Raw genomic sequence first — 21,177 nt, forward strand, 5'->3', positions numbered from 1 at the left:
TAACTACTTACCTGGCACCAGCTCTGGAAACCTGATGTTTTCACCTCTTTTCTTCTCTGACAGACAACTCTATCTATCTGGCATCAGACTGCACGGAAGAGGAAGATGCAAAGTTCAAATGCAAAGGAGACATAAGCAAGGAAAAGGTTCTGGTAAAAGGAGTACAGTGGCTCAGGCTTTTCAGAAGGAGATGAAGGGATATGGTGAGAAGTCAAAATGACATTTGGACACTCCTACTCTCCCTTATGTAATGAATACTGCAGGCACGGCAGGGAAGACCTCATTGGCATTCCCCCAACTCACCATGTAAAGTTGCCCAGTGTAGAGCTGGCTGTGGAGAGTTGCCCCATTTTGCAGCCAAGAGCCATCTTTATTGATGACAATAAAAAAGGGGTTTCAGCTAATGCATATGCCTGTTGTCCAGTACCTGCACACAAACTAGAAGAATCCAAAACTGCATGTTAATTAATTTTGGTGACAACGTGGCAACCTGGGCAGAGTTCCAACCTGTGGAGCATGACTACCATGTAGGACACAGCTGATACTCTCTGAGTGCACCTGATTGTCCTTGCAGGAGCCACATTCCTTGGGAAGGCACTAAAACCAGGGGCAGCATCAGTCACAGGGGGTTTAACAAGTAAGGTAAAATGGGGTTTGCCGCTGGTGGGAATTCTGGGAAACCAGATGGAAACTGGGGGCTCTTCAGGGCTCAGTAAACCTTGAACTGTAGTTCTCTGCCACAATGAGTGGCTCACTGGAACTTGGGAGAGTACACCCTTCAAGCCCTGGCCCTTGGAAGGTTCATTTGATATGAATAAGCTGACCTTCCTGCCTCATATGAGATACAGTGTAAGGCAGAATTGCCTTAGATGGTAAATGCTCGTTGACTGCTCCCCACCGCCTTCTTGTCCTTCACAGGACAAGTTGGAAGTTGTTTCCAGGATCTGCTGCTGCATCACCTCCCCAAGGCTGGAGATGAAGCTTGCAGACCTAGAAGATTCATGGAAGAGGGCCACAGAGGAGTAAGATGTGCAATGGTCCAGGAAGGAGGAAAGCCTTGGTGCTCTTTATTTTCTAGAAGGAGCAACAGGGGCAGACCAGGGCGCTCTCTTTTTCAGGGAAAAAGCAGACTGTGGAGGAATGTGGAGTGAAATGCTCCCAAGGAGGACAAGCAACAAGCACAGGGGATGTCCTCAAGCACATGCTCCCGAGGGTGTTTTGTGTGTGAGCAGCAATTGCACATGCACACACACACACAAGGTTTGCTCCATTAGCAGTCATACTGCCAGGCACCACGCTTCACACTCAGAAGTGCTTTAATGGGCAACATTCACAGGAAGACAGCAGAAACATCTCTGAGCCAAAAGACCTCCAGAGTGGGGCCAGTTTGGGCTGGGGAAAGGGAGCGAGGATACCCTGGAAAGCCCATTCCTTCAGCCTACTTCCAGGGTGTGAATGCAGGGGTAGCAGTGTGTTCAAGGTGCCCTGCAAACATCCTTTCCTCGTGTGTGACCAATGTCTGTGCAGATGCTCCCTCAGGCAATGTCGCTCACTGTTTTACTGTTTTACTTCTCTTTGCTCTGTGCTCTCCATGGCCAGAACATGCACAGCAACCAGCCCCAACAGGAGCGTCCCTGTCACTGCCAACAGCAGTCATGCTCTAAAATGGCAGAGTTGCCCTCCAAAAGCCTAAAAGGCCTTTGCTGCCTCTGCAGGGGCCTGTGCACAGCCCTACGTACCCTCCAGAGTGGTGCACAACCATAGCTGGGCTCTGAAATGGCCTTTTTAGGGGCCTTTGCAGGACCCTTATTACCCTCAAGAGTGCCTTGGGGCCTTATCCAGGCCTTGCTGGAGACTGTTGGAGGTGCCTGCTGCCCTCCAGAGGTCCTCCCATTCTAAAATATCTGAAAGTTTAAAACCAACCCCCTTTAAAATATGAATTTGCTTGTGTAGATATTCTGGTGTTTTGAATAGGCTATGTTTATTCATGATTTTTAGCACCCAACACCCACATCCCAATCCTCTTCATCTTCCTCCAAAACAGCTAAGAGAGACTGAAAAGACAAGGAGGATCATTCCAGTCCTCGTTTTCCAGGTCATCATCTGAATTTTCTTGGTCAAAATTAGAGGGGATGAATACTCCTTGGTGTCCACCAGCTCTCCCCACAGATAATTTGTCTTCATCCACCTGTCCAACAATGTAAGAATATTGTCCAGAAGTCACAGGAAGCTCTAGCTCAGGCTGCTCACTGGGACCATCACAAGGTTTGTAGCTGTATTGAGCTATGGATGCTCAAAGTAAATGTGGTGCTTAGGAATGTGGTCTAAGCACTGGCCTTGGTAGAGTTAGGTTAATGGTTGGTAGAGTTAGTTTAAATTTGGACTTGTTAATCTTAAAGGTCTTTTCCATCCAGAACAATATTGTGTGATTCTGTGAAGCTTTCCTGGTTGTTGTCCCAGAGCCTGCAGGATGAACGACTGTCCACTACCGGCTCTTCTGTCTCACTTGTGGGGTCCTACTCTGAAAAAAGGCAGGACCTAGGACTATCTTCTGCCCAAGTTGACTCTGAGAGGCTTTGAAATCCATTCGCTGGCTCACTTACTTGGACTTGAGAGAGTGCCCTGTCTTTTCCATGGTCCCTTCTGACTTCTCTCTGAGAAGTTTCTGTCATTTCTCTCATGGCTTTCAGTTTGTGCTCTTCATCTTCCAGTTGTGTTTGGAGACAGCTAATGCAGCATGACTTGTTTGCTTTTTCTTCATATTATTTTGATAGAGTTATCAAGTAATAAATCAGAACTTATTTAAATAATTATTCCCTCCCAAGTGGTTCGGAAATTATTGCAGATGTATATCACTACTTTACACCTGATAAATACAACCAATTGAACAAAATGTGCTCATTTACTTGATTTACTTGGAGCCATATCTATACATAAGAAGCTATAACGGCAATGAAAGAAAAAAGAAAAAGAGTAAGGAAGTGAAATTGTGGTCACAGAGAGACAGCTTACTCTAATTGCTTTTAAAAAGTATTTATTGAAACAATACTTCTAACTCAAACATTTTTAAAGTACTGTTTCTTCTTAGAAGAAAACCTATAGCAGTCTTTATTTTGTGAATAATTTTATTTGTGGGACCTGACGTTTTTCATCTAAAATGTTGGAGGGATCAGATGGACATTAACTTATTAAGTGGGATAACTAAGGGTTCTTATGATGCACTCTTACATTGCATTTCAACATCAGCAAGACTGTTTTATTATGCATTTACTATATTCTCCAAGGGAATTCTAAAATAATGTTCACTATTTTGTATTTCACTGGTGGTGACATGTGGCAATTGTTTTTTTCTGTTTTTTGGTTTTTTTTTTAATTACTGTGTAAATTTTTGCACAGATCTGTTATAAAAACTAGTAAAATTTCCTAGGAATTGTTTATTTGTTGTTTTGCTTAAAATAAATGCAGTTTGAAGAAATCCAGAAAACCTCATGCTAATAAAGTGTACATCAATACTTAGTTTAACATTAAAGGAAAAAGCTTATGCCAAAGTATGATAAATAAACTGGTTATAACGTAATTAACTCCTGTTCTCCAGAAAACAGCACAGTGGCTTGCACTGCAGAGACTCCAGATGCATTAGAATTTTGGAACATACTAAAAGAACCTAACATAGGTAACTGCCACATAAACAGGGCAATATGAGGTAGTACACATTCCTAATAGGCACACACACCATGTATACATATATATATATATATATGAATATGTACATAAATATGCATGCATATACATATATATAAAAATATATAAATATGTGCATGACTGACCACACAGATCAACACAAACACTCAAGCAAACATGGTTGACATGAATGGTGTCATCCTGTCTTCCCCTCTGGCATGGGTCCCTGTGACCTGAAGTGTCCCCTTGCTGCTGGCGTGTACCCCATACACACACACGGACACATAGAATGCAGAGTCTCTCACCCACTAAAAGACTGAAGTAAGAGTTCAGTGAGAAAACAGGAAAGACTGCACTGATCAGGTGCAGGGCACAGCCAGACAAGCATATGGACTAGCAGCCTGTTATACAGGACTGTTGCTATCTAGCTCTTCATCCCACTGCTTTCCCACACTTGCTAATTTCCAGATCACCGTGATCTCTTCCTCTCCCCAGCTCTGGTTCTTCCCTTCAGCATCCCATAATAACCCTTGTACAATCCCAAAATGCTTTTCTTATTATGAATCCCATTATGTGTCCTGTATCCCTACGTAGTAACGCCGTAATCTGTGAGGCAACACATACAGGTTTTTGGCTGACTGCTTGGGTGTCTCTCCCACTAGCCCTAGGGGCTGAGGCTCCCCTGGAACAGCCCTCAGAGAAGCTGGGCAGGGGCTCCCTTTTTCTGACCTGATTATTGGGGCTCCCCTGCCTGCCCACGTGCCTCTGGGCTCCTCTGTGAGATGAGCCTTTAATCATCTAACCTAACACTCTGTAAACAGAGATTAAGTATCAGCGTTGAAATGCTGGCAGTGCTGCACATTCAGGTCTGCCATGCCAATCAATAGGAGAGGTTCAAGGTAAGGAGTAAACAGGAGCAGCCAAAATTAGCGCAACTGTAGGACTGCACAAGCATGGGGAATCAAAACAAAGACACTGGCACCATTAAAAGCCTTATCATAACCACTATCAACAGGACGAATTTCTAAAGGGGGACTCAGATTCATAATTTTTATACTTCATTCTAGAGACGGAGATTAAAATCTTTACCTTAATGAGATTTGTCTCCCCTTTTCTGCTTTCCTCTACCACTACAGACACCCCTCCTATCTACTGTACCTGAGCCACTGAAGCAGCTCTTCTCTTTCAGCTCTCACCACCATGGAAAACATCAACATTTCTAGCTGGGGTCTACTCCAAAACCTTGCTGAAGCACCACTTGGCTACCTGGTCAACAGAGCAGGCACAGCGTCTTGGAAACACCTGTGCTCACAACATCTGTCTTATCCTGGGAGTTCGTCCAGCAGGACTCAACCCTGCTTTGCTCTTGAAATATGAAGAGCTCTCAGACTACGTTGATTTGGTGACGTGCATACCTATCTGAACCAGGTTGCCTGGTGTTATTTATGCAGCAGCACAGCCGTGGTTGTCCCACACACGAGATGAGTTCATGGGATTGTACACTGTGACAGGAATCCTGCCTTCTTTACGAGCCTGTCGGTTACCCAGTATGTGCGCAGCACTCCCTAAATAGCAAAAATAGACATGCTGCCTCCTGGTGGATCTTAAAAATACCAGGATGCCCTTGGTAAGGGAGAAGCGTGCCTTGGTGACCTTGAACGCAGTGCCTTTCCTCTGGTGTCCCGCCCAGGCGCACGGCAAGAGCCACGGGCGAACTCCCTCCACCCCAGAACCGGCTGCATGTTGGGGGGCACAAGCTGCGGAGCGCTTGCGCGCCCCGAGGCCGGGAAGGCTGCGGGAGAGTTGGGCGGCCGCACGCTAGCGCGAGGGCTTGCGGCGGATTTTTATTCAAACGAGAGGCGCGCACACACGTAGCTCTCCCGGGGGTCGGCTCGCCTTGGCTCCGGCCTGGCAGCTCCGCCGGGGCCTGCCCTTCCCCGTTCCTCGCCTCTTAGCCCGGCACGGCGCGGGGGGTGCGGGGAAGGGCGGCTGGAGAGGCGCGAGCCACCAGCCCCTGGGCGGGAACGCCGCGGCACCGCAGCCCGCCGAGCGGGCACCCGGCAGGGGAAGGCCGGCGCGGGGCGGAGCGGCCCATCGTGCCGCCGTGCCCGGGGAGGGACCCCCGAACCGCAGCTGCACCGCCGGGGGACCCGGCAGCCGTTCGCACACAGCCGGACCGCGGGGTGCGTGCAGTGCCGCGGGGGTGCCGGCCGCTCGGGCGGGAAGGGCAGCGCCGGAGACCCGCGGGGCTGGCGCGGAGGGGCCGTCTCCCCCGCGGCGGCGGTGGCGGAGTGCGGCGGCCCGGGAGGGGGCGGGGAGGATGACTTCATGCCGCCGGAGCGCCGTGAATTTAGGAGCAGCAGCTGCCGCCGGCGGGATGTGGGGGTGAAGTGACAGCGGGAGCTGCTGCCGGCTGAGGGAGAGGCAGCGCCGGGCATCCCGCTCCGCCAAGCCCGGGGGCTCGGGGCCGCGGCGAGCAGCTGCTGCAGGAGGCAGGCAGGGAGGAAGATGCGCTGAGCCGGTCGCTGGAAAGGTGAGCGGGAGCCGCCGCGGACGTGTGCGGGGGCAGGCGGCGAGCGCTGAGCGGTGCCGGGCTGGGGAGCCGCGGCGCTGCCGCTGCTGGAAGCCGGGGAAGGCCGGGCTGGCGGCCTGCGGAACAGCCGCCGTTCTGCGTGCGCGCAGGCAGGGTCTGTAGCTGTGCTCAGGCATGTAGCTCCCTTCTCCTTCCTTCTCCCGTGGTTCCCACCAAAAGCAGAAAGCCTGCCCTCTCAGCAGCGCCACGGTGTTGCATTTTATCTCCTATTGCCAGGATGTGTAGTGGCTGCGTGCCAGCTCTCTGCTCAGCAGCCCGGGCTGTTTTCTTTACCCTTGTCAGAAGGGATTCACTGGGGTGGAGGGGACATTTTGTCTGTGGCTTGACACAGGACGGGCGCGAAGGCAGAAAGAGCTGTGGAGCTGCGACAGGTGCAGGACTGCGCTTCGGGGCTCGTTTTGCTCTCTGCAGACCGATGTGCGTTCCTCAAGTGGCAGGGAAGACATCTTAGAGCAGAAGGATTTCAGGGGAGCAGGAGTGAAAAAGGATGTTGTCTCAATTACATTCTTGGATTTGGAAGTTGCTTCGCAGGAAACTGAGGGGAGTGTAGAAGCTGGAGAACCAGCCCTTATACCAAAATGGATTCTGTTGACTTTTTCGGGGACTTCTGTGGATGTGTATTTGTTTTTCTTGGTTGTTTTCCCTTTTTATCATCTTGCACAAGGTTTGGGACAAAAAAGCAGCACAGCTAAAATGCCTGTGTTTGCTAAATGGAAGAATTACTGAGTTGCTCTTCCATCACATCACCTACAGAAGTGGAAAAACGAGAGTACATGCAGCCCTGTAGCTTGGCCATTGACATTGCATGTTGTTTGTGGTATGTACACAGGTCTTAACATTAGATGAATGGTTACTTGGGATTGAGTAGAAAGGAAAAATCTGCCTGGCCGGTGTCTCTGTCTGATATGTTGGTGTTATTTGGTTTTGTTTTTCTTTGTTTTGCTCTAAAAAAGGTTGCTCTAAAGCAGGCGACTAGTACAGTCAGACTAGTACAGACTAGTACAGGAGACTAGGCTGGCATGCAGAGACAGATCATTAGAATGTGCAGTATCCGTGTGTAATGATGGTTAAAGGCTCTATGTGGTTTGGTTTGGAAGCACAAACAGGGATTATATTCTGCGAAGAAAAGGGTAGGGTATTAATCTGTTCTTAATGAAAAAAGGAAGTAGGATATTAGAAGCCAAAGGTTATTTTATTCAGTGTCTGTTTGCTTGCATGTTCATCTTAAAGGATCCTGTTGTCTAATGTGTTCACAGAGCAGCTCACACAGGTGTGGGATTCCCAGTTCTGGTTGAAGCCTCTTGTTGTGGTGCTAGAAGGATAAAACTAATACTTAGGAAGGTAACAGGCAGTTGCTTGATCTGTTGTCATGATTTCTGGGAAGATGTTTAAATACGTATCTTTGCATCAGTATTGTCTCTGGATATACAGGAGGCCAAAGACAGGAAATGTGTATAAAAGACAATTGAAGCTTTGCAAGACTGAAACAAAGAGTGACTGTTGAATTGCAGTGTCAGAAATCGGTTCAACAGACAAATCTTTGCTCTGTAGAACAGTCATTAACTATGACACCATATAAGCTTACTCCTGTTAAGCACTCCATGGCACATCCAGTGTATGCATTTCAAGCTAGAAGAAAATTCTCATTCCACCAAACCTGTGTTTTTCATCTACCAAACATTTACTTTGTTCCTGTAAAACACTGGGAAATCTGAGTTATGGCATCTCTACTGTTTTTTCCTTTCAAGAAAAGAGCATGGCTGGCTGTCGCAGCAGTTGTAATGTTGTACTCAGTTCAGATGCTTCTCATATTAGTCCACCCATCTTATATAAAGTCAGTTTCTTCACTGAAGGAGAGCATCAGATAATGGTCTCCCTTTCTGTTACTGTAAATATGGAGTAGTACTAATGTTGACATAACATTAGCATAGTAAATACAGCTGTTTGTATTTCCTAGCAAACATAAATAATGTTTCAAAACACTGTTAACATTTCTTGAACAATTTGGTGGCAGGGATGAGGGAGTCCTTGACCAAGAATCATACATTGTCATAGGTGTGAATGTACATCTGATTGGTTTGACACTGAGAACTTAAATTGCTTTTGATTTTATCTTACATGTACTCCAAAGACAGATGGTATAATAATGTAAAATGCAAGAGTGCATGTACACATGTCCGAAGAAAAAAATTTATTTCTAATCATCAGTGTTATTGTAGTTCAGTGGTGTAACTCATGTAAATCCACTTCCTACAGACTTCTCTAGCAGAACTCCTCTTCCTCCTTCTGTTACAGTTACTTCCATACCTCTGCCAAGCAAAGGAAAGCATCTTTATTATGGTTAAACAGGGGCAGCATCTCTGCTGACTGGAAAAGCAGCCTAGTTGGCCAGCTGGTTGATGCCAGACAGACTGGGTAGCAGCTTAGATTTAGCTGCCTTTTCCTCAGAGGGTCTGCTATTTTTGAACTCTTCATCTGGGTTAGTTCTTCAAATTTGTAAGACCTTAATTATCTTTGAGATTTCTAGGCCACAGTCAGCCTTTGAACCAGCAGGTTCATTTGACCAAATTTATGACTGTGGGCCAGATGGGTATATTTGCATAAGGCTTGTTTCCTTAGGAGAACAAACTGGAAAACCCAGTAACCTTGAGTGCACTTGAAGTTGCAGAGGTTTAATTTCACTTCTAGTTCTTCCCAAGCACTGAAATGGAACAATTCAGTTTATATATATTCTATTATTATGAGAATGTTTACAGTTGATGTTTCTAAGTGCTGTTTGAACTGGCTGAAATAACCACATTCCAGAATGAGCACGTAATATTGTTATTATACTTTATATACATTATATTGTTATTAGGCTTTGAGTTGAATTATCTTCCTTAAATTAAGAGTTCCTTAAAGGAAGACCTGAGCAGTCTGAGTAGACAGATATTATACAGTGAGCTTAAAACTGTGTAGTGCAGCATGTGCAAGCAACTAAGGGTATTTTAACAGTAGTGATACCATTTTGTCTTCTGAAGAACAAATGTATTGTTTTCCAAATGCATGACCTTTATGTGCTGTGGCTAACATTTCTAGGTGAAGAAAAACATTTCTGTCTGAGAAATAAATATCAGACATAAACTTAAGCTTCATCTCCTAATATGCAAATTAATTTCATGTTGGACTTGAATTACTGTCATTGGAAGAGCTCTATGTGAGTGGCCAGTCAACTGCAAAGCTAGCAATTATTAAGGAGAACTAAGAGTTTTAGCAATTTATAATATATACATCGTGGAAGGAGGACAGGCATTAAGTATCTCTTTATCTTTAATTCAACCTAATCAAGTAAGTCAGCACTTCACAACCCAGGTTGTGAGCCCCTGAGTTTAATATCTGAAATAGGGAGATAGAAGTGCAGAGTTTGTTTATGCTTCTAGCAAAAGCAAGCTGATTTAAGCCTTTCTCTTGAAGAACAAATGTAGCAGCAACACAAACATAAATCCATTTATACATAGTATTTTCATGATGCAATAGGAGACTAGTTTCAAGAAAGTCTTCATAGTGTATACTCTTGCAAAATAACACTTATTAAAATATTATAAAGGAAAGGATCTGATTGTACAAGATCTGTATGCTTCCAGTATACATCCCTGTCTTTAAACATACCAAAGGAGATGGTAATACAAAATGGACTCTCTCATGGGAAACTTGGTTTCAAATGTTCCAGGCAAATGCCAGATCAAATTATTTCTTTTTTCTTCCTTTTGTTCTTACAGTAGAATCAATAAGATATGATAGTGGTTTTTGTCCTCCTAACATACTGAAGACAATGCTGTTCTTCTGATATGGTTGCATTTCTGCGGTGGTAAAATGATTCCATGGTGTATCTGCCCTTCTTGCCTGGGTGAACCAAGTATAAAACATGAACTATGCAGAGGACCTGCAGTGGAAGAATTTCCATGTCAGCCAGGGTGTAGTTCTCTCTTGTTTTCTAACCTTCATTGAACGGAATTTAAAACTGGCTACGTTGCTGGTCTTTGCCTTTACATGACTCATGGACGATTTAACCTGGCCTGTGTTCAGAAGTACTGGCTGGTCTTTGCATGGTTATGCATCTTTTTCTTCACTAATGTCCCAGTGATACATCAGATGTGATAGGCAAATAGGTGTAACTCCGACAGTTTTAGTTTCTCTTATTTTGACTGGTTTTTTTGTCATGTTTTTATACTAGCAACTGTTCCAGAAGATCCAAAGGTATATCAGAGTTATGTCAGCAGCTGTTAGCTAGCCTGTAAAATGTGCTGCACCTATAATGAGATCATATACATCTTAATGTATCTATATAATGGTATATATATTATATAATATATATATTTGCTAACTATTCACTCATTTGCCTTCTGCCTCCTACAGAATTTCCACTTACACATATGGTGAATACATAACTGTGGTGAAATTATCTTGCCACCTGTTGTTTTAAAATAGAATAGATGCTTATTAATGGTCCTTCCGTGATACTGTTTATAGTACATGTTAAACCTCACTTAAAATACTGCAGATCATATTGGTAAAGGATATTATTACTTGAGCATCAGCCTTAAATTGGTTCCTGTTCAACATCTCTATTTAATTTGTTGTTTGTTTGTAGATTAGGAGAGGGGTTAACTTTATGGGAGAGTCAAAGCTGTGATGCTTAAGAAGAAAGCTGTCAGTGAATCCTGTGCGAAGTGTTTTGTGAAGATGACTGCTGCTGTTTGGGTAGCTGATCAACCCAAAGATCTGTAAAAAAGGAGGAGTACACAGAATCTACACTCAGAAATCTTGAGCTCAGTTAATGTGAACTTCTGCAGGGCAAGGCTCAAAAGCAGTTTTCACACTTCAAAGCAAGGGAAAGTAAATAATAGCAAAACTTGAACCTTGGTCAAGAGTGTCTCCTAATACTTTTTTTTCCTGGAAAAGTTAATTTTAAAGTGACTAAACTAAATTTAGATGAACAATTGTTTTATCAGTTCCCTGTTTTTTTTTTGCCCAATCTACTGAGTTACTTGGTTTCAAAGAATTTCTAGAGTTTTTCCTAATCTGGTATGTAATTTTCTAAATTTGTCTTTGAGTTTGTTGTTTTTTTTTTTTATCTAACCTGGTCAAAGTAGAAATAGAAAATGTATTTCTACTTTAAAATTATCCTTCCACAAGTGGATAAGGAAAAAATATTGATATTAACTGGCAGTTCACTACCACTCTCACTTCACTAAGATGCAAATTTTTTTGAAAGGGCAGTCAGGGTAAATAGACTCTGCTACTTTCAAACTTCCCAAGATACTTGCTCGAGGTACAGAAAGTTCTTGATATCTGCATATTGCTAGTGAATTTCAAGAAAACACTATTAGACACTGCAAATATATATGACAACAAAAAAAAAAGAATTAAGTGTCTTAAGTTTAGCAAAAACTCTTAGAAATTACTAGAATGACTGTCTTTTATTTGTGATTTTTTTTTTTTTTAATGAAGTATATATGGACACTGTTGTGCATGACATTTGACATTGGTTGGTTTGGTTTAGTAAAGCCAGGAAATTTTTTAAAAGTTGTTCACACTAGAATGGTGAATGTCAAACACCTGCTCAAACTGTATAGGATAGACAAAACCTCCTTCTTATTCAGAAAGCTGTGTGGCACATCATTATAGGCATAGCCTGTAAGAATATTAATCTGCTGTTAAAATAAGGCCACTGGCAAAATTCTAGAAAGGATGCTTAGAGAAGTAATGCATAAGTTAAATGGAGAAACCATCTTGTGATCCAGTCTTCCAGTGTTTGGTGCTCAGCATTGATTAGGTGTTCTGTGAGCATAAAGTAATGTTTGCACTATTATGCTTAATCGCAGGGGGTATTGTGTCCTCACTGAATGCGTTTGGTTGACCTGACTTATATTCTCAGCCTCCACAGCATCCTTTGGCAGTTAACATGATTCAGTGGAATCATGGAATGTGGAGTGTAAGGAAGTAAGTCTCTGTGTTTAGCCTTTTTTTTTTTTTTTTCTTTTGCCTAATGGTTTAATTCGGGGGCCCTTTAATTGTCATAATGTGAGAAATGTCAAGCAATTGTTTTCTTTTCAGTTTCTCATAAGCTAGAGTTTCACACATCTAACATATTCTCTTTTTTCTCAAAAACAGGGTCATCTTGGTCTATTTAGTCTTTCAGCATATATAGACTCTGTTCCATATCTGATTCATTATTTGCCACTTTTTAATATACTTCCTGCAAATTTTTTTCTTATATGCAATGGTCAGAAATTAGGAAGTCTCTTTAGCAGCATTATAATTTCTATTTCTGTTCCATTCCTTTCACAGTTTTTTTATTATGCATATTTTTTCCAGTTGCTAATTACATTTTTCATTTGTACTGATCTCTTGTGTGTCCCTATTAGGTTCATTTTCATTGTAGGATCAGTATATATGTGTCTGTGACTAGAAGGAACCAGTACAATCAGCAGGAGATGTAAAACTTGGTAACTCCATATCAAAAAAGTGTGTTTTAAATTTAAGAAAGAGCAAACTGTAGTGTGTAGTCATGTAGAGCAAGAGAGATACAGTCCTAAACCTTCCTTTGTTTTGTGTTACTCCTGTATTGAAGTAGTAGGATGATGGCAGCTTTACTGACTTGGGCTAATGTTTGTGACATCAAGCATGGCAAGCAGAAAATAAAAGAGAATAGGATTTGTTAATGCATATAAGAATTGGAGCATGTGAAAACATTTCAGACTCTAAAAGGTAGGTATAATGTGAAACACTATTTAAAAAAAAAAACAACAACAAACTAAAAATAGACTGCTGCAATCTAAGTAACTTATTTGTAGAGTCTCGTGGAGTCAAAGCATAGTAAGAGATGTGAATGGAGTATGCATGACTATAGAAGCTGTATGCCTTGAGAAGGAGACGTAGCTTGTCAAAATTTTTTACAGGGTGCCTTAAAAGCCTAAGGAAACCAGACTTTTGTCAGTGAACTAAGCCAGTTTTATCATATATTTGCTTATATACAGGCTACTTATGTTTACGCTGAGTTCTTAAATGAACACCAAAACATTTTCCAAGCAGATTATTTATCCTGAATAGGAGGTCCTCTAAGTTGTCTTGAATAGCTAAAGGCCATGTTGGTCACATTTAAATATCTCAAAAATGCATTTGTTTGCTTGCAGGGACATCAGGTATTGATCTGTTGAATGGCAGCTATAATATTATAAGGTAGTAAAGAATTGTATAATGCTAGTGTCATTAACTCTGAGTGGCCATGTGCAAAAATGATGCTACCACCACTGCATGTCCTTCCAGAATGTGTGGTACTACTAGAGCCTGACTGGGGCAATGGCAACATTCTCTTTATTTTATAAAAGCAAAACCACTGATAAATGGTGAAAGACAGGTGCAAAGCCTTCACTCCCATCCCCAGCACATGCACAGAGCAACTTCAGAACAGAGTTTGAATGGGTATTTATAGAAAATTAATATGGTAGCCATGCACCCCGAGGAACACAGATACTATAAAGAAATTTAAGCATGTAACATTACTTCTTTACTGATACTAAAGTATTAATTATATGCTCATGTCACAATAGGCTTTGTATATATAGAAAGCTAATTATGGGGAATGACTTAATTAGCCAATAAGGAAGGAATTGCACAAAGATATTTTGCATGGTATGATGCATTAGCTAATTGTAACTTTAGAAGAAGATACTTTTCAGTTGTTCACTTTGCACTTTTATGCAATTGCTGTACAGACCAAAGAACAAGAAGAAACGTTTTGGTTATCCTCTTTTCTCAGGTACTGGGGAAATACATTATTTATGTAACACCTTTCATTGTGAAAGACCTCAAAACACGTGACAGCACTTCCATTTTCATTGACAACGTTTGCAAGTACAGGATGAAAGCTGTTACTTAAACATTAATTTCTCACAGTTGTAGCTGATAAGACTACAAATCAGGGGTTATGCTAATCACCAGAAAAAGATACTGATTTCTGATGACTGCTGCAGCACTCTGAACCATGCTGTTTCCTTCCAAGCAGAAAATTCTTTCCTATCACTTTTGTGCCTCATAGAAGCAATTTTTGAAAGCCATTCGTCCGTTACAGAGTGCAGCTGTGCTTCTTAAGCAGTGTTTCTAATGGGACAAGACACTATGCAAAATATATTTTGTGTAAGTTGTCTAGATCCTCCAAGTCCACTCTTTGTTAGTGCTTCTGTTCTTCCTCTAGCTTCTGCTTCTGTACCTCCTGTAGCCTTCTAGGTCTGCTAAGTCAGGCTTACCAGTATCCTTTTGCAGATTTTAGAAGTTTGGGGTTTTTTACTTAATTTTGTCATTAAGTGAAGGCTTTGAGTTTATATTTGAGTCTCCCTTGGTAGCACAGCATTTTATAAATATGTGTACTTAACTACTCTCATATACGTTTATTTGAACACTGACACATTGCATACCTTAAACAAATCCATGTGATTTCTTAAGCAAACTACAAAGCAGAATTCTAAAAAGAAGAAAATTTTAGCACTGTTATGGAGTCGTCATCAAAATGACTGCCTGTCTTCCTGTGGTGGTATGTTGTATTAATTTCCTACTGCAGAGGGAGGAGAAAGTGCCAAACAAAATCCAAGTTTTCCCTGCTTTCCAGGCTGTCATTTGAGCCAATTACTGAATGTCTTGTGTTCTTTGAGCCTTAGGCAGCACCTGAGCACCTCATTTTAGTGTCTAGGCATGCTCTTAGCAAGTAAGTTCTGTACAGCTCCTCCTGAGAGGAGCAGTTGTCCGTATCTCTGTGCTTAGTGTGATTCATCGCACTCAGGTCTGCTTTTCAGCGTCATCCTTCATAGTTCTATTATTGTATGATTTTTGGTGACAAATATGGGGTTTTTGAGGGGTTTTCGTTGTTGTGGAACTGGTGTTAGTAGAATCAGAATTGCAGCCTTTGCTTTAAGTTAAAGTGTCTAAATACTGCTGAGCTCTAGAGCACTTTAAATATATGACTGTTAAATTGTTGCCATGATTTTGGTACATTTTTGGCTTGCGTCAACTTTTTCTTCCAAACGAGTCCAAAACGTGGTTTGGGAATTGGTGTAGATTACATGCCCTTTCCCAGTAGGTAATATGAATGTTGTTTAAAAAATAAATTCTCCTATTAGAAGCCTATTAGTTTGTCTGAATTTTCCTTGACGTGGTTGCTGTTGAGGCAGGCCAGATTTTCAGCTAATTTGTCTGGGTTTTCTTTGTTGAAACTGATGAAAACAGTCAAAGCCTTCTGTGCATCCCATGATACCTGTTTTTCAACTGACGTTCCTACTGTGGCACTCTTCTTGAACACTTAATTGTATCTGCTGTTTGTTCTTTTGAAGAAATTACAACTTCCCATCCCCTTTCCTGAAGTAGAGATCAGCAATTCCAGTGCAGTGTTCTAATTTATGTCTATTATCTGGGCACATTTGAAGGCCTTGTCAAGGAAGACAGGTATACAGATAAAATTTAGAGCATCATGGCTTTCATAGTAGCAGTTGTAGAGTCTTTCAATAGTTTTACTGTCTGCATGAGTTTATTTTGTGTTAAGGTCTGATGTGAAAATCCAAGAGAAGTCATAATGTGGCACCTCAATTTTGTTGATTCTCCCAAGGTAGGCATAATTTATAAAAGTAATTAACATTCTGGTAACAGTGGCCAAAATTCTGGTAACAGTGGCCAAAATACTAGACTTTTATTTTCACCAAGAGTTGTCTCTCAAGAGATTCTTGTGTAAGTAAGGACATAGATGCGAACAGGTTTGTCAGGATAACATAAATAGGGGTTAATTGTCACCAGAAGAATGCAAAGGTGAATCTAGTGAGGGTCTCTCTGGATAAATCAAATATAGAGCTGTAAAACTTACTTGTATTTGCACAGTAATGTTGGTATGTTAGTTGTTTGTCCAGTGAGTTTTTTCCTCCTCTTCCACACAAAGTGCATCTTCTGTGGAACAAATTAGTGAGACCAATAGGAGGGAAGTAGTTCCTTTTATAAAGATTACTAATAGCAAAATTTTAGTAACCAAAAGTAAAGGTAACTGTGATCTCTACTCTGAACTTGCCCTCCTTTCTCTTTTCTGTATGTGTATGTATTTGGGTGGTAGGTGCTTCTGCCTTATCATTTGGGCATAAAGACTTCTTACAAATGATGGAACAAAGGCTTCTGTGTTGAATTGTTTGTTTTGTTTTGTTTTTCTTTTAGGTTCTTGCTTAACTCTCCAACTAGCTAGCTCTTTTAAAGCTAAAATCTTGTAGTTGGCACGGAGGCTGTTCATATTCAACTCAGCTGATGTATAACTAAAGTAAAAGCATTCAGGGAAGTGTGAAAAGATTCAGTAGGATTAAATAGCAAAGCATGAGGGTTTATTCCACACAGGAGCAGCCTTGGAAAGCTAAAAGCAAGCTAAAGAAAGAGGCATTAATTGTGGGAAGTTAACATGTAAAATGGGAATCAAAAGAGAGGATTCTTCAAATTTTTTTAGCTGCTGAAAGCATCGAATCAGAGGTCTTCAGTTCACAAGTGTAAGTGATCAAGTATAAAGAGAGATAGAGAAGAAGAATGTTAGGGATAAGGAAAAATTATTGAAGTGACTGTTATGTACCTACCCATAGTCAGCTGTCTGTGGAAAGGGTCTTTTCTCTGCTACCCTAGAGTATGGTTTTAGACATATTTGAGCAGAATTTTTGGTTATTTAAGGTGGCATGGATGACACATGAGGATGAGACACAGGTGAAGTCAGTATCCATGTGTTTTTATAAATAAAGAGGATTGCATGCAAGAACTTGATGAATGCCAGCTTGTCTGTTTACTGAAAGGGATAAATATCACAAGTTTAATTCAAATCTTCTTGATTCAAGTGTTTTATTGTTCAAAATCTAACTAAAGCAGACCATAGGTCACTTTCTGCTTGTCTCTCCTTCCCTATTTACTGACTGCTTTGAGAGCTTCATGCACAACTTGAAGAAAACACATTCTGGCTCTGGTTGTCATTTGCTTGGGTTCACCTGGGAAATATGCACGCAAATGTATCTGACAGTAGCCAGTTACTCCTGAAGGATCCTTTGTTCTCCTCTGAAAATCCTTTGTCTCTAGTCTCAAGAAGAATAAACCAAGACTGGAATAAGCTCTAAAATGCCAAGCTGAGTGCCTCACCATCTGCATTTGCATCATCCGCAGCACACCTACCTGGACTTTGCACAAGTATATTTCCTTTCCATGGAAACTGGAATGATGATGCAGAGAATGGGAATGCCTGGGTCTCACATCATGGCATTTGCAAACCTGCAAAGTACTCATGAAACATGCAACTTTAATGTAATTGAGATCTCTTTTTTTTTGTCTCAGTGACTGGTATGTGTTGCTGCTTTTTCTACAGGCAAGATTTTTTTAGTTTCTTCTCATCTCAAAATGACAGAAGCTGCTCCACTGCCTGCATTGAACAGTGCTCCAGGCTTTTTATTTGCAGAACCAGCTTCAGCAGGATCTATCAGACAGGAGGGCTTAGCCGTAGCATTCTGATGAAAGACCTGTTTTGGCAAGTAATTTATATTTCCACAATGGCTTGGAAGACAGTGTGTTTGGTGCTTTCTCAGCTGTCTGAAGCAGAAAGCAAAGCATGTATTTACACGTGTGAGGCTTATCTCAACGTGCAAACATTTTGCCAGGTGCTTCGAGGGAGCTAAAATGGCTTTACTTCAAATAGCTGACTTCAGAAGGATAGTAGTTTATGAACTTGTAGTTTGTAGTCTTTGCTATTTGAAGTGCCTTGCTGACAAGATACGTCCTATAAAAGCTGAAAGGATTTTGACTCCTTCCTCAAGCTTCTTAGGAGAAGACATAGGCAAGAAAGAATATTATCTCCAAGGGAGACTTTTCTACAAGGCTTTGATGAAGTCCGTTTATGGACTATGTTACTTCTACAGCATCTTTCTCATCTTCTAATGACATCTGTGACCGATTTGCTAGTTTATTTCTGCTACTATGCTTATATAAGCTACCAAAAAGAGGCAAATTTTTGTCCCACATTGTTGGGTACAACTTGCTAAAAAAAAAAAAGAAAAAAGAAAAAAAAGAACCCCCCCCCAAAAAAAAAAAAAGCGATCATTGCCACCCAAGTTTAAATTACACTCTTCACCATTTTTTCTTCCAGGCTCCTGTACTCTTCACTTAAATATTTAGCAATAGCAAGGAAAGTACAGGAGTCAAAATAAAGTTAATAAAATGTTTTTTATTAAAAATGGATAAATGTATTGACTAGTTACTGAGGTCTATTGATCTGATATGAATCCCAGTAAAAAAAACAAAAAAAACAGTAGAAAAAGCCATGCACTTTTCACTTACAGCTTTGAAGGACAGGATTGTAATAAATGCAAATCACTGGTGGTTAATGAAAAAAGGATCCTATCAAAGAAACCCTGACATGCTCACTTTATATATTTTGGAAGTTACAAATTTGGCTAAAGGAAATAGGCTTTATAATGTATTTTACTCATTGAAGACTGAAGTTCATGCTGCTTCATATCTGCCAACTCAAACACCTCTTCTATGCTACCTGCCACATTTGCTAGTTAGTTAGTCTTACCCACTGGAACTTTTTTGTGCCTGTCATGGAGGTATGATGAATGTCTTCCCAACAAGTTATGGTGTTTAGATCAGTACTGGACCAGGCTGTAAGCAGCTGCTTCTGGATTCACTGTGAAAAGATTTCTAAAAGATGGAGTAGTTAGAAGAGTATTACCTGCTCAGAAAAAAAAACAGTGTCTATCTGATTACAGGTATCTGTGCCAAGTATCTGTTTTTCCCTTTCTCTCTTTCCCTTGCTTTCTCTACAATGTTCTGCAATATTTGTGGGTGTTCCCTTACCTTTTTCTCTCCTCCTTGATCTCTCCCCACACCAAGAAAGAAAAGCAAGGGGGAAGTTTTTCCTACAGTAGGAAGTAGAAAGAGAATTCCTGTTGATACTTAACCTTAACACAGAAGCATTCAAACTTTATCTTAAAACTTTGAAACTAAAAAAATGCAAATTAAGTTTACTTGTTCAAAAGTGTTGGTAGTCAGAATGGGTTATTTTAAATGTAGCAAATTTGTCAACAATACCCTAAAATGCCTCTTCATAAGGCTCACAAAGCTTGTTTGTTAGATGAATTCAAAGACAAAACAAAATGTGTGAAGAGTTCTCCCAGGCCATTTTGAAGACCTATATGACTCATGCTTTTTTGACTGTTTATATGTAATGCATCTGTTTTCATGTTCATTGTGAATTTCTGTATTAAATCCACCAAACTGATCACTGTCTTGCTGTTAAAGTATGAAATCGTTGAAATGCTGAAACTGGTCATTTCTGTTTCTTTCCGTATGACTCATGACTTTGCCTCCTTTTGAATGTTACACCTAATTATGTAAACACCTAATGTTTACACCTAATTAATTCCGTGTGATTACATTGTGTGTCTTGGTTCTTTCTACTTTGTTTGTACTGAGCAATATGAACTTCGTTGTACTTGTCTTTTTGCATTTTGAACTTTGGTACATGCTGTTCTCCATTGCAGTTCCTTGTTCCATCTACAACAGGATAAAATTATTGCAAACATCAGGATGTTGCCTAAAAATCAAGAGGGGGTTGTAATGTCATGTTATCTTCCCTACTTCTCTTGTAATAGATATAATGAAGACTTGACTGCTGCAAAAAGAGAAGACTGCCAGCTGTGCCACATACATGTTATCTAGTAGCATGAAGAGAACCTCTTGAGTAAGTTGCAGTCAGAGGATGCTGTGTCTTTCAAATTAATTATTGAAAATGACACAAAAAGCACAAAATTGAGAAATACAAAAAAAAGTCACCAATTATAATGAGTGAGATCTTTTGAGTAGTCTCTGAGAAGCAGCTTTTAAAAATATAAAACAACAGAAAAACCACCCTGATTTATAAAGGACTTGTTTTTCAATGCTGTGGCCAGAACTCCGTAAGAGAATTGCCTTTGTGGAATCCTTTGTCTTCAGCCTCCGCCAATTCCAGCTGACTGTTCTTGTACACCTCCCTTTTTTTCTTGTTTTCTCTCAAAGGAGAGATCTGAAGGTCAGCTTTGTGCTCTGGACCATGTATGAGTGATTGATTCATACTATACATCTATTGCTTTATTATTTTTTTTTCCTAGCTTATCTTACAAAATTGTAGTTTAGAAACAAGCTAAGTCAAAAGCTTTAGAAGTTCGTAATTACAATATATTAATTACAAGACCTCACTGCAGAAATAATTATGATGTTTTTTCCAGATGCTACTAACTGATGGACTTCCTTACTGCTTTTTTGGTTTACTACTTAAAAAATTGATTTTAAAATAAGATTTTATTTCAGTGCCTTCTTGCCCTGTGTGTTTCTCTTGTGTGCCAGTTTATAATGGAGATCATTGTTCTGCCTCCTGTAGGATGCTACCCACCTTGTAGAGAAGATGTACATGTAAGACTTTATTAGACAGACTTCTCTTTCAGCTGTCATCGAGCTTAAGGCCAAAGAATGTCTATTCTTGCAAATTTAGGAGTTAAATTTGCAACTATTCATCTTCTCTTGAAAAATTAAGTATTTTTGACTGTATGGGTAGAATTTGATGAGTATTCAACCAGTGAAAATTCTCCAGTAAAGTTAATTAAAGCTAGTGTTCTGAGAATGCTTTGCATTAATTTTGTATCAGATTATGCTTCTACTTTCTGCAACCTTAATTAATAAAATCTTAATGGCTACTCAGTCTGCAGCACTGTTTTGGGCTTAAAAAATATCAAGGGACATGTTCTTAATTGAATACTTGGATCTGGGAAGGGGAGGAGTAGGTATTGGTCCCCTCTTCCAAACAGAAAATAGAATCTGAAGTCCGAGCAGGGGGA

General features: G+C 40.9%; 1 protein-coding gene across 3 annotated transcripts in view; it reads left to right on the top strand.

The window, feature by feature from the left end:
• The first annotated feature begins 5,762 nt into the window (after positions 1 to 5,762).
• Positions 5,763 to 21,177, top strand: part of PKIA (cAMP-dependent protein kinase inhibitor alpha) — a 48,473-nt gene continuing 33,058 nt past the window's right edge. Inside the window, exon 1 of one of the 3 annotated variants that reach the window (XM_051610759.1) lies at positions 5,763 to 5,864. Coding sequence is in view for 1 of the 3 variants with exons in the window: in XM_051610757.1 (XP_051466717.1) it covers positions 7,080 to 7,091 (12 nt within the window). In the remaining 2 variants the exon portion in view is untranslated. Of the gene's footprint in view, positions 5,865 to 6,034; positions 6,215 to 6,537; positions 7,092 to 21,177 lie in introns of those variants that run through there. The other 2 variants (XM_051610758.1, XM_051610757.1) reach the window with 2 other exon arrangements.

Source organism: Apus apus, chromosome 2 (assembly GCF_020740795.1).
Source record: "Apus apus isolate bApuApu2 chromosome 2, bApuApu2.pri.cur, whole genome shotgun sequence".
NCBI classification, from domain to species: domain Eukaryota; kingdom Metazoa; phylum Chordata; class Aves; order Apodiformes; family Apodidae; genus Apus; species Apus apus.